General features: G+C 44.3%; 1 protein-coding gene across 1 annotated transcript; it reads right to left on the bottom strand.

The window, feature by feature from the left end:
* Positions 1-6700: 6700 nt before the first annotated feature.
* On the bottom strand, positions 6701-13219 carry nrsn1l (neurensin 1-like). The gene is made up of 3 exons (XM_028964300.1): positions 13120-13219; positions 9104-9311; positions 6701-8393 (listed from the first exon to the last, which is right to left on the bottom strand). The coding sequence occupies exons 2-3, from the start codon at positions 9299-9301 to the stop codon at positions 7950-7952; spliced, it is 642 nt and encodes a 213-aa protein (XP_028820133.1). The 5' UTR covers positions 9302-9311; positions 13120-13219; the 3' UTR covers positions 6701-7949.
* Positions 13220-13650: the final 431 nt, after the last annotated feature.

Genomic DNA, 13650 nt, shown 5'->3' with positions numbered 1-13650 from the left:
TTTCTTTCTGGACAAGTTTGTCATTTCAACCAAAAATTATTTTTGAATTTTTTTATGGAAACATTTTGGAACTTTTTTTAATATCATTTTTGAGGATTTCAGATTATTCATTCGGAATCCTTGATTTTGGGCCTCCATAAAGTACTGTAAGAATTGTCTTTGATATTTTGTTTAAATTAAAAAAGGATGGATATGTCAAGCCACAAATTGACCCTTATATTGACCCTTATTTTCTTTTTAATTTAATTTAATTCAAAAGTGGACCAATTTAATGTCAGAAACCAATCTTTAGAAAATCTAAATTGTCATACCTGACAAATTTCTGAGTTCATACTAGTTGTAATATATAGTAATAATGACTTTAATTATAAAGTAAAATGTAGTATTTTTCTTTAAATTTTATTTTTGTTTTGCTTATATATCGGTCTTGTTGGTCCCCTAATACTGTAACTCTTTCCAAAATTAAAGCCACTTTGATCCAGTCCCACAATGAGATTTCAGTGTCTGTAGCTTTAAATGCTAATGAGGACGAGAGAGGCGGGACGAGGAGGAGAGCGGCCAATAGAAGTTGAGGGGACATTCACGTTAACACATGACATAACAAAAATCAAGTACATCACAGGCAGTGCAAGAATAATGTATAAGTCTAACAAAAACAAAATTATTAATGAAGGTGCTCAGTAAAAAAATGTGCAAAGTTATGTGCAAAGAATCATCTTCTCTAAAAAAGGAAAATAATACTGCAATAACAGAAATGTAACAGAGATACAGAGGTAGAGTGTGTGTTTGTGGTGTCTGATGGCCCGTGGGATGAAGCTGTTGCAGAGTCCGGCAGTGAGGGCCCGGATGCTTTGGTACCTTCTTCCTTTCCAGGAGGGTGTGGTCAATTTCTGCCATGGAGGGAAGAGAGATTCCGTTGATGTTCTCAGCTGTCCTCACTATCCACTGTAGGGTCATGCGGTCCGATTCGGTGCAGTTCCCATGATTGTCACATGTGATGCACAACAGCACAGCACACGGTGGAAATAGTGAAATTTGTCCTCTGCATTTAGCCCACCACCCGGAGTGAGCAGTGGGCAGCCATGACAGGCGTGTGGGGACGGTGCTTTGCTCAGTGGCACCTTGGTGGACCGGGATTCGAACCGGCAACCTTCTGATTACGGGGCCGCTTCCTTAACCGCTAGGCCACCACTGGATGGGTGGTGCCGCAGGAAGTAAAGATGCTGCGGGTGTTGAGAGCCCAGGAGAGGTTCTCCTCTAGATGAACTCGGAGGAACGTCGTGTTCTTGACAAAGAACCGAGTGGCCTGTGTGTGTGTGTTTTTTTGTCTTCTGAACAGGGCTTTCTTATTTCATCATGCAGTCATGCAGACCTTCCTTCTGCGAACTGACCGACGTGCCACGACCTCCTTCTCACATCCCCGCTGTTAACTGTGAGTTTAAGCTGTGATGTAACCACACTGCGCTCTTCCTTCATCGCCACTACATGCCATTGCTTCACCTTGAGCCCTTCCTTTCCATGTAAACACATGATGTCATCTCTTTAGGACCGAGCCTTATGTAATAAGTTCCTCTCTCGCCAGTGGGGGGCAGTAGCAGCTTGCAGTTGTGCCGCCCCCCGCAAGCTGGCAGGAAATGCATGACATCACCCCCCATCTTGCTCCCTCCCGCACATAAAAATAGAGCAGGAATTGATTTCTGGACATCTTGAAAGTGGAACATGTTGCCACCTGTGTGTGTGTGTGTGTGTGTGTGTGTGCACGTGTGTGTGCTGTTAATGAGTGGTGACATCACCCCCGTTTGCTGCGTTAAGTGCTGCTGCGCGTGGCTGTTAAAGCGCGGCCACCTGTTTACACTCCCAGTGCGCATTCTCAGGCCTTAAGGACATTTCCGAACGAGTCACATGATCTCCTCCCCTTCATCATCATCATCATCATCAGGGCTTACACGCATGTCTAAATAAAGGAATTTGCACCAGGAAGTTGTTGACTTTTAAAATAATAATGATAAAAGGTATTATTATTATTATTATTATCATCATCATTATTTCTTCAGGGCAATTAAGATATGGAGGGCGTGAAATGCTCTCTCTTGTCCCCCCCAGGGTGCTGGAGCTCATGGTGATCCACACAGGCAGAAACTCATCAGGCGATGGAGAGCCGTCACCGTGAAATAAACAGCTTACTGCCTGTATTAAAAAACCTGGCTTTACAGGCACTTTCGTGGAAAAGCTTTTTTTTCATGTCTGGCTGGACGGGGTCGTGGAAACACGTTTACTATTAGTCACAATTCTGAGGAATCTTTATTTCATGGCTTCCCGTGGTTACATATAGATCCAATAGAAGGTATAGAGCGGGTGGTAGTATCCTAGGGGTAACACACTCGCCTATGAACCAGAAGACCCAGGTTCAAGTCCCGCTACCATTGTGTCCCTGAGCAAGACGCTTAACCCTGAGTGTCTCCAGGGGGGGACTGTCCCTGTAACTACTGATTGTAAGTCGCTCTGGATAAGGGCGTCTGGTAAATTCTGTAAATGTAAATGTAAATATAGCTATAGTCCAACATCGTTGCCGCAAATCAACATGAGTTTATGAAAAAGAGTTGAACATCATGAACATCAATCTAACGCTTCAAGCGTGAACTGATTTTTGAACTCTGACAAACACCAAAATGAAACACCAACGAAATGTCGGGGCGGTTAAATTATATCCGTAAACATCCCATTACCCAAAATGCCGTAAATATCCCATTGGTATAGAACCCTGCATTTCCACCACACTTATTTTAGAGACAAGCACTGCTACGCGGCATCGAGTTTCATTCTTAATATTAATTTAAAGTAATATTCATTTATACAACATACCATGGCGTCCCCGTTTTACGGTAAATGTTTGCATGTGTATCCCAGAATGTTTCACTCTTGGACTGTATTTCTAAGGTTCCCTGCGTGTGGAGGGGTTCTGTCAAATGTGGTCTGATGTCAAGAAACCTATTTTGCCGACGGTAGATCAGTTCTGGCACGAATCATTCCAAATTCTGATCGTCGGGCCGGGCAGATCATTAATGCAGAAATGAGAAAATAAGAGGCGGGTTTTGGCATCTTTCATCCCTCCGCGCCGTCCTGCCCGGTGCATAATTACCCCGTTCCATGCGTTTGAACGCCGAGGCAAATTTCATTAAGCCGCTGATATGAACTTGTCTCGTTTCCGACGCCTCGGGCCCTAAGTGAGGGACTTTGCATATATATGTGCTCGGTGTATATGTGACGTTCGGTATATCCAAACTGTCCTATCAAATCTCCCGGCACCTGCCAGCAGCGCAAACCCAATAAAGCGTGGAAGAGATAAGGGCTGGCGTCACAAGGCAGAACTAATATTATTTGTGGCGCTGAGACATTTTCTTTTCAAATTCATCTGTCACAGGCCCCCCGAAATGATGCTTTCTTTTTTTTTTTTTGTTTAATAAGTATGTAGTAATGGCAATATGCCCACTGGCTGGGCCTCCATTAAAGTTCAAAAGATTATCCAAATGAAGATCACATTTGGATTATTGCTTCCCCCCCCCCATATTCTTCCAATGCAGATGGACGCCATTGAACGTGATATTTCCTGTCCAATTAAAGACTCCGTGTCGCACAAAACTGAAGCAGTGTAGCTGAATCTCAGCAGGATTATTGGACTCCTGCATCTAGCAGCGTTTAACACATTAAAGCATCTCATCTAAACTTGAAGTAAATGAAGTCAAATAAATGCAAATAAAACCAATATTAAAAAGATCCTCATATACATCATTTTTTCCACATTTTGTTAAGTTACAGCCTTATTCCAAAATGGATTAAATGCATTTTTACCCTCAGGATTCTACACACAACGGCCCATTATGACAACGTGAAAAAATGTTTTTTTTGAGGTTTTAGGAAATTTATTAAATATAAAAAACTGAGAAATCATGTGTACATAACTATTTACAGCTTTTGCTCAATAATTTGTTGATGCAGCAGTTTGGCGGCAATTACAGCCTCGAGTCTTTTTGAATAAGATGCCACAAGCTTGGCACACCAATCTTGACCAGTTTCGCCAGTTTCACCCGTTCCTCTCTGCTCCATCACGTGAGATGGTTTTTAAGATCATTTTAAGATCTCTGCAGAAATGTTCCATTTCACACACACACACACACACACACACACACACACACTTTCATATCTTGGAGGTGTGTTTAGGGCCGTCACCCCAGTCTGAGTTCAAGAGTCCAAGATGTCTTCTTACATTGCTGCAGTCATGGCCAGCCAGCTCTGGGAAGAGTCCTGATGGTTTTGAACTTCTTCCAGTTATGAATGATGGAGGCCACTGCTCACCAATGCACCAAAACAAGTAAAAAATGGCTTTTTTTCTTCTGCGAACACGCCGGTACTTGAGGCGCCAAACGAAATGCTCTAATGCGAACCTCTGAAGCCCATCAGCATCTTTTCAACATGCACCATCACAGCATTTATTTCTGTTGGTCTGTTTTCATCATCTGTAACAGCTATTAAATCTAATACGTGCTGAAAGCAGATGCTCTTGGTTAAGACGTCGCAAAGGGAGAAGATTGCGGCTGTGCTCGAGTTTGTTAATGGCGGAAAGCGGCATGTAATTCTGCCATATTACGGTCTCGTTTCGTGGCTGTACTTAACATCAAAGCAAAGCGTGCAATTACGCAGATGAACGCAGGTTTTGTATTTTACTCACAATCATTATGCCGAGGTTATTCTGATTAGATCAGACGCGTGCAGTTTGGATTTGTGCCGTTGGTTGAGATCCGATATACAGACTGCTGCAACGTATAGCATCCTTTAAATTTACAAGCATTCTGATCCCATGCAAATGTGGGCACGCTTCTCACACCCACGCTGAACGCAACGCTGCGCGACAAGCGGGAGGCCTTGTTATTTTACTAACTAAACTAAATTAGGGTGAAAATTAATATGAGTGTTCTCATATTAATGATGATCTTGCGAATATTCCTGAGGGCTACGGTGTAACCTCACCGAATACTTGGAATCTTGGATCCATAAAGTAGGAAATGCTGTCATGATCCGCTCCGGCAGGGGTAACTCCGGGTCCGGAGTTCGGACCGGAGTTTCGCGTTGGTCCTGTGTTAATGTTTCCTAATCATGTTCAGCTGTGTATGAGTGTTATAAAGCTGCCCCGTTTGTGTCTGTTCCCCTTGCGTATGCGTCCATCTTCCTCGCCATGTCCAGCCATCGTGACAGATGCCTTACTCTCAATAAATATATCTTTAAATACAATATGGGCAAGCAGGCTGTTATTTGAACATTTTCTTTTACAACACATAAATCCCTCATGAAGGCCAGAGTCCAGTATCCCAGCCTTGATATTAGGTTCGATATTTGAGTTTAATCAGCCAGCGGGGTGTGATTGCATTTTGTTAATGACAGTCTAATAAAGCGTGTTACAAGGCGCCGTGAGCGGGTCACATGCGCATTACACTCAGTTCAATAATCACATTCAGCGCATGCACGTTATTTTCTGCAATCTGACCGGATAGTCACAATGCATTTCAGTTGGCTTGAATTTAGCAACCAAATGGCGTCACTTGATCACTTGTGATGTTACGTAAAAAATATAGTTTATTTTTTACGATTTAAATGTAACTTCCCAGTAAGTAGAGCCCCCAATTCTCGCCAAGTCTTTAACTTCCTTTATACGAACATCATGGGTGTCAGAAATAACTACATGGCAGTGCTGCACCACTTCTCCAAGACGCAGACAGATACGGCCCGTTTTATTTCTGTAAATCCCACTGTTTGCCATGGTATTGGAGTCAGTGTGTGTAGGACGCATCAACATGCATCACGTGACGCAGAAATTTTAAACAGCGGGTGGAACGTTGCTGTATAATGGGAATTTGCACAGTGCAGAATTTAATGGGTGATGTCATGTAATATAGAGGTAGGGCCTATAAAAGAGAGAGAGAGAGAGAGAGCGAGAGCAAAATTAGTCTCCGCTCTATTCCCACAGCAATGGCCGACTTGTATTCAGCAGAAAGGTCGGTGCAGCGCATCGGTCTCAACTCATTTACCCGGTCTCACAGGAGGCGGTGTGATCGTTCTCTTTATCTTCATGTGTGTGTTCGTGTGTTTTATGTTTTTGAGGGAATGCACTCGCGCAGGCCACTTTATTAGAGACACCTACCGGCTGACAATTGGCCTTCTCTTCCGGGTTTCGGACTGGGAATTATTTGTCAGGAGCTCCTGGGACGAGCCCCGCCCTTGCCATTGTTTCAGTGAAGCTCCAGGAGTCGGGGCCAATAAATGTTAATAATATGTATGTAATAAAATCAATAAATGTTAATGTGGTGCAGCACATCGCCACAGTTTTACATCTGGAATTTACATTCACGTTAAATGTCTTGCAGTGGAATAACGTGTGTTGGAAAGTAACCGGGTTCCGTTTTTCCCCTCATTCCCTCAATGTAGGCGGTTCCGACAAGAGACATTTCACTGGAAAGGGGAACAAAAGGTCAGGAGACCTGGAAGCCACATCTCGGCCGTGGGGGCGTTTGGTAACAGGCCTCCTGGGGGGAGGGGCGGAGCTCCTCGCCGAGACTACTTACGTCCCGCGACCCGCTTTTATCATCCGCTAAACACGACAAGGACGCCGGACGCCAGGTGGACAAATAAATCACCACAGACCAGCGCGGGGATGCTCATGTAAATTTACTACACACCAGAAGAATGGTCCCATTTCAAGCCTTCCTCTGAATGACCGAACGACAAGACACAGAAAGGCACCGTGGCGCCGCGGCGACAGCTACCAAGGCCTCCTGGTTACAGAACACTACTGAACTGGTTGTAGGGTAATAACATTTCGCAGTTCAGCCCATAAAAACCTGGACACAGACAAAATGAAGGGAACCATTTTTCTTATAGTGACACAGATGCCACACTGGATTTCGTAAGACACATCTCACAACCGTATCTTCCAAAAACTGGCAAAATGTAATGCGTTTGTTAAATCTGGTGGAAACCCACTTTTGGTAACAGTAGTTGCCACGGCAACTCCAATTCACACAGTCACATAACCAGGAAGATGAAAATCCGATCAAAATGAAGAGGTTTGGAAAACATGGCAGAAGAAAATCTTTGCAACACAAATGGTCTTGTTAGCTAAAATCACTTTACATTTCACGTTAATTAACATTCGGAACGATTTTTAAAAAACATTTTTTTTTGTCCATGTCCATTACTTTAATGGTGAAATGACAGGTGAAATGTTGCGTTTCTCCAGTTCTTTTATATACTGTATATATGAAATTAAACTATAAAAACAAATATTGAAGGGTGAATGTCAATAACACCCAAGAGATTTCATTACTGAGCCATCATATCTGAGCTCAGCACTCGCTACATATATGATATGCTGACATTAGAATACCTCAAAGGTAAGCATGCGTTGAGTGGAATTGATATATATTTGATTTATTTGTGTCCGTTTGGTAAATCGAATCAATTGTACATTATTCATTTGACTGGCTCTACGTTATTTGCCTACAACTAGTTCAATAGTAAAACACGTCCTGATGCAGATGGCAATGGGAATGAGAGCGTGCATGAAGAGACGCTTGTTCTGGTGACGGTAGAATAAGGTGTGCGTGACACGAAGGCCGGTTGCCAGGTAACTAAGAAGTGTGAGAAGCGTGCTTTCTTGTTAGAAAGTAGAATAAAAGACTCCTCTCATGCGCGTTACGTGGACCTCGGTTTGTTCTCTGCTGTTAAAACGTCTCCACGAATGCATTGTGACGCGAATGCACGTTAGATGAAAATTAAATCAAGTAATTAACCAACAGAGGTCATCAGAACAAGGCTCTGAATGAAGTCCGAAAGTTTCCGCCCATCCTCAACAGCACAACTTTTTAATAGACGATTCACTTTAAAAGCACGAGAAAGGTTTAGTGGCACGGAGAAGAGGGGGTGTCTTCTGCAGCAGGCTGGACATTCTCCACTTTAGAGAGGGTGACGGGGACCCCGGCCTCGCCGCTGACGGGGCTTGGGGGTTTGGTGACCGGCTCGCTGGGGACCTTCACCCCCGCCTGGCTTCTCTTCCTTTCTTTTCTTCTCTTTCGAGGCTGAGGGTGCTGCTCGTCACCTTTGTCAGGGGTCTTGGAGAACGCGGACATGAGAAGGCCCCCGGCGACCAGGAGTCCCCCCAGGCACAGCATCCCCGCCCCGACCTGGACGCTGAGGTGGAGCCCCTGGTTGAAGCGCACCGCCTGGCGGTCCACGAACAGCAGCTCTCCCTCGCCAAAGGCCTCGATACGGGATGGGATGGAAAAGCCCGCTACAAACACCACCAACCCCGTGGCCATGACAAGGGTTCCGAACGCAAGAGAGACCTGGGAGGACGAGCAAGGAACAAGAAATACAACAATACACGAAGAATTGTATTAAATTCAGAATTATTTTCAGACAGGTCTGTTATAATAGCCTAGTAACCATGCAATTCAATTAAATAAAGCAAATAAATGACCTGCAAAAATCTATTTACCTTCTTGTAGAGAACATTAGCATTAGTATTTTCTCATTGACATATTTTGGACTTTGCAATCATTACAATATGAAGTAAAGTCGATCAAATTGAGCTAAATGAGGGAGAGCTGCATGGGTGGTAGTAGCCTAGTGGGTAAGACTGTGAACCAGAAGACCCGGGTTCAAATCCCACTTACTGCCATTGTGTCCCTGAGCAAGACACTTAACCTTAAGTTGCTCCAGGGGAGGACTGTCCCTGTAACTACTGATTGTAAGTCGCTCTGGATAAGGGCGTCTGATAAATGCTGTAAATGTAAATGCCTCTTAGTCAAAGTGTCAAAGTGAAGTGATTGTCATTGTGATGCACTGCAGCACAGCACACGGTGAAATGTGTCCTCTGCATTTAACCCATCACCCTTGGTGAGCAGTGGGCGGCCATGACAGGCGCCCGGGGAGCAGTGTGTGGGGACGGGGCTTTGCTCAGGGGCACCTTGGCGGATCGGGATTATTTATTAGTGAGAATTGTAGGACTACGTTCATCCTGGTACAAAATGCATTAAATTCCTTCTAGACACACCTTCCAAAGGCCCGAGCTCAACCTATGAGGCGATCTCTGGGTCTGAAAATCCTCGTGGCGCTCCCACACTGACGCGGTGCACTCCTCGTAGAAGTGGTGCAGGTAGGAGCGTACGCCGAAACCATGGCAACCAGACTCCATGGCATTCTGGGCACGCTCGGCGTTCTCCGATCCACAGATCTCTGAGCAAGTGGCCATCCCTTCAGCCCTGTGGAGGGTCACACAGATTTAAAAAAAAAATTCATGACGAAATATCTTCCTCAGCAAACGTTTCTGACGTGAGGAAGACGAGATGCAACATAAATGCTGGTCATGTGACAATAACTGTAATGAAATATATCATGTAAAAGTGTTGCAGAATAAAAACGAGATTAAATAATGTTTGCAAAATAAAAACTAGGCAAAAATGTCTCTTTACTTTTGTTGAAAACGAGACGTTATTTCCTATCTTTAATTGTGTTATTAATTGTATGCAGTATCTTGTATGCGGTTGCACAGATGACTTCCGCAAAACAGAATGTGTGTCGAAAAACAAGGAAAAAATCAGAGCGTCTTGTGTGTCTGGAACGGATTTAGAGTATTCTTGAGTCTATAATATAATAATTAGATAACCTTGTTTTAATTATGAAAATGTGGCTTTTGTCTGTTCTTCTCCATGCTTGTACCATATGGACTGGGTTGGAGAGAATTGCATTACTAAAAAATGAGACTAAAATACAAATGTCATCAGTTCTCATTGGCTAAAACTAGACTAAAATAGTTATGGATTATTCTGACTGAATCACGAATAAATGATCAGACTTTTAGTCGACTGAAACTTGACTAGACTAAAGAGATTATGGAGGTAACTAAGACTTAAAAATAAAAACTAAAAGAATAGGCTTTTTGTTGCAAATATTAGACTAAAACTATAATGTTGCCTATGATGCACAAAAAAAATCCAAATGGGGGGGCTACTCATTACAAGCAGACAGCACAGAGGCGCTCAGAGGTGGTAGTAGCCTAGTGGGGTAACACACTCGCCTATGAACCAGAAGACCCAAGTTCAAATCCCACTTACTACCATTGTGTCCCTGAGCAAGACACTTAACCCTGAGTGTCTCCAGGGGGGGACTGTCCCTGTAACTACTGGTTGTAAGGAGCTCTGGATAAGGGCGTCTGGTAAATGCTGCAAATGTAAATGTAAATGTTTCTTTAACAAGATCACAGAGTCGGGATCTGTGGTGATTCCAGCCTCTCTGGATCCTGGGAAAAACAGCGAGGACGGACATCCACACGCGCGGATTACATCACGTCCTTCCGTGCACGACTCCACTGCGCGTCGCATCACATCCTTCAAAGCCCTTTCAGCAGTGGGAGGTTTCTTTATGTTCTCCATGTCATGCTGAGGGTATTCAGTCAATATTGTGAAGAGTGGCATATTAATTTTGGCGCATCTGTCTGCACTGATAAACAAACAGGGCGACGTGAACATGCAGACGTTAAATCCAGCTGTGGGCCACATTCTTCCTGCGAGAGCCTCACATGATATTAGATTATTCTGGCTTTTTTTCAGTCCAAACAGTTTGGGGTGAGCTGGACCCCAACAAGTGCTAAACACCTCTGGGAACTCCTTCAAGACTGTTGGAGAAGCATTTCAGGTGACGACCTCTTGAAGCTCATGGAGAGAATGCCAAGAGTGTACAAAGCAGTAACCAGAGCAAAGAAACTAGAATATAAAACATGTTTTCACTTATTTCACCTTTTTTTGTTAAGTACAGAACTCCACATGTGTTCATTCATAGTTTTGATGCCTTCAGTGTGAATCTACCAACGTAAATGGTCATGAAGATAAAGAAAACACGTCGAATGAGAAGGTGTCCAGACTTTTGGCCTGTAGTGTCAATTATAAAATGACCAATAACATGCAGGTCTGAAGCTGATTCCTTCTTCATTTATTTTTTGAATCTGTATATGTGTACCAGCGCTGGACCAGAACGTGAGCTCTTCCTCTGGACAGGCTGAAGCTTGCGTAGAGCCAAGTCGAGTGGACGAATGCCAATCAATGACTGAGCGGCTGGCAGTGGCCATCTTGCCAATTTATGGGAGTCACGTTACCTCATCTCCGTATTGCTCCCGGTAACATGGATGGAATCATGTGACAATACGTAGACCTAAGACTAAGATGTTCAGTGTCATACGAGGAAGCATCACTGAAGCGAATGTGCAAATTAGTTAGATATATCAATAGATATATAGATACTTTTTTGGTCAAAAGGGTAAATTTAGGTGCATAATTTCATTGGGCAGTTTTAGACCCACAGTTTCAAGACGAGCTTTATTTAGCATTTCACGTCGACAAAAAGCCAAAACTCGACCATACACCAGTTGTCCTGAAAGTATGGTCTTAAAACTACACAGTGCTGCAGCTCTACAAATGAACAAAAGTGCAAGGTTTTGTATCGTCCCCTTGTGGTCTCCAAAAGCTATGATTCTAGTAAATCCAAATATTAGCATTAAAGCATGAAATATATTGTAATAGTCAATAACCAGAATAAAAGTTTAAGACACGCCTAATCCGTTTTTTACTGTCATTGTACAACACAGCACGCGGTGACACACCAGTAAGTGTGTCCTCTGTATTTAACCATCCCCCTGAGTGAGCAGTGGGCAGCCATGACAGGATTACGGGGCCACTTCCTTAATCGCTAGGCCACCGCTGCCCCGACCTTAACGTCAGAGCGAATTGCTTTTGTGTGAAGGGGATTCGTTGTATTTCTTCCGGAATCTGTCCCGTGAACTTGTAATGAACATTAACCCCCCGCCCCCGTTTGTGAGTAGCCGTGTGAGAGCGTCACCATCTGTACACCACTAAGTCGTGACCTTTTCAACCTTAAGCAAGGAGGCCGGTCACTTAAACAACATTAGTTAAACCTTGGCGAATTCGCTGAAGTGCTACTCTCTCATCCAGAATAAACCGACTTTGCCGACCTGCTTCCCTCATCGGTGATTGACAGGTCGGCTGTGAAATAGCCGGGTCGGAAGAATTATCTGCGACCAAAATCCAAAATCTCTCATTAACTGAGCACACCCTCGAGTGCCGGTGTGGGAAATGCACGGAAGCCCTCGCCCCCCCCCCCCCCCTTCTGGCCCGCTGTGGTGGGCGGCCGGATGCGGTGAGTCACCCTCGCACGTCGCTCCACGCCGCGGCGACCTTTCCGCCAGACCCTGCTATCTGGGCGACATGGCGCACGCCAGGCGCCCTCATGCACCTTCCACATCTGAGTCACGACTGCAGGGGAGGGCTGCGCCGCCGCCGCCGCTGCTGATGATGATGATGCTGCTGCTTCCAGACTTCAAAAGGACAAATCCACCGGATTACCAAATAAAGACTGTGCTTCCTGCGCCAGATCTGCATTCCCAGCCCAATCCGACCTGTTGAACGTGTTGCTGTTCGTCTTTAATGGGACCAAAATTTACCAGCAAGCATGCAACACAGACACTTATTCCTGCATCTTCTTCCATCATCTAGTCCCATAATTTTAATCCTGCATTTTATTCCATCATTTTAAGACATCATCTTATTCCATCATTTTATTCCTGCATTTTATTCCATCATTTTACTCCATCATCTTACTCCTGCATCTTATTCCATCATCTAATTCCATCATTTTAATCCTGTATTTTATTCCATCATTTTACTCCATCATCTTACTCCTGCATCTTATTCCATCATCTTATTCCTGCATCTTCTTCCAACATCTAGTTCCATAATTTTAATCCTGCATTTTATTCCATCATTTTAAGCCATCATCTTACTCCTGCATCTTATTCCATCATCTAATTCCATCATTTTAATCCTGTATTTTACTCCATCATCTTACTCCATCATCTTACTCCTGCATCTTCTGCGGAGCTCAGACCGGCTCGGTTTCACCTGCGCGAATTTGACGCTCCGCGACGCGTGCGACACAGCGCAGTGATGTGACGTGATCTGAATAAACGACGCGTGTGTGCGTGTGTGCGCGTCGCCATACCGGGCTTCCGAGCGATCGATCCCCGCCGCCGCCGCTCCTCACGCGTCGTCCCGTCGCCGGCGCCGCAGACGCGGGGTTGACGCGCGCTCCCGACGCCGCGCGCACGCGCAGTCCAGACGCGCCGCGGTGACGCGCGGAGGAAACTTTATTTATCCCCGAGAAAAGGGATTTTTGCATTTTTTTTTTATGACAAGATGAAATTCCCATTTTTTTTAAAAATCAACAGAAGAACTGTGTTTACTGTGGAAATTGTTCAGTTTAAACCGAAAGATTTTCCTACTTTTACATTTACAGCATTTGACAGAACAACTTACAACGTGCTTCCATGTCACCATGGATGAAGTGGTCAGTTCCGGTTCTCTAGGACCCCCAACTACGAATACAATCTTTTTATTCACTCTGTTCTAGTTTCTATACAGAAGTCAGACAAGAAGAAGGTCACAAGTTCATTTGTCCTGACACCAGAGCTTCAGCCCGTGTGAGAGGGGATTTATTTCTTAATGATCAATAAAAGTGATTGAGAAAATTGAT

Source organism: Denticeps clupeoides, chromosome 20 (assembly GCF_900700375.1).
Source record: "Denticeps clupeoides chromosome 20, fDenClu1.1, whole genome shotgun sequence".
In the NCBI taxonomy this organism is placed as follows: domain Eukaryota; kingdom Metazoa; phylum Chordata; class Actinopteri; order Clupeiformes; family Denticipitidae; genus Denticeps; species Denticeps clupeoides.
Note: the sequence above shows the minus strand (reverse complement) of the source record. Positions and strands in the feature narration are given on the sequence as shown.

Coding starts and splice junctions, on each gene's coding strand:
- nrsn1l (XM_028964300.1), bottom strand. CDS start 9,301: ATGGCCACTTGCTCAGAGATCTGTGGATCGGAGAACGCCGAGCGTGCC. Junction 8,394..9,103: donor TGAGCTCGGGCCTTTGGAAG/GTGTGTCTAGAA, acceptor TCGTCCTCCCAG/GTCTCTCTTGCGTTCGGAAC.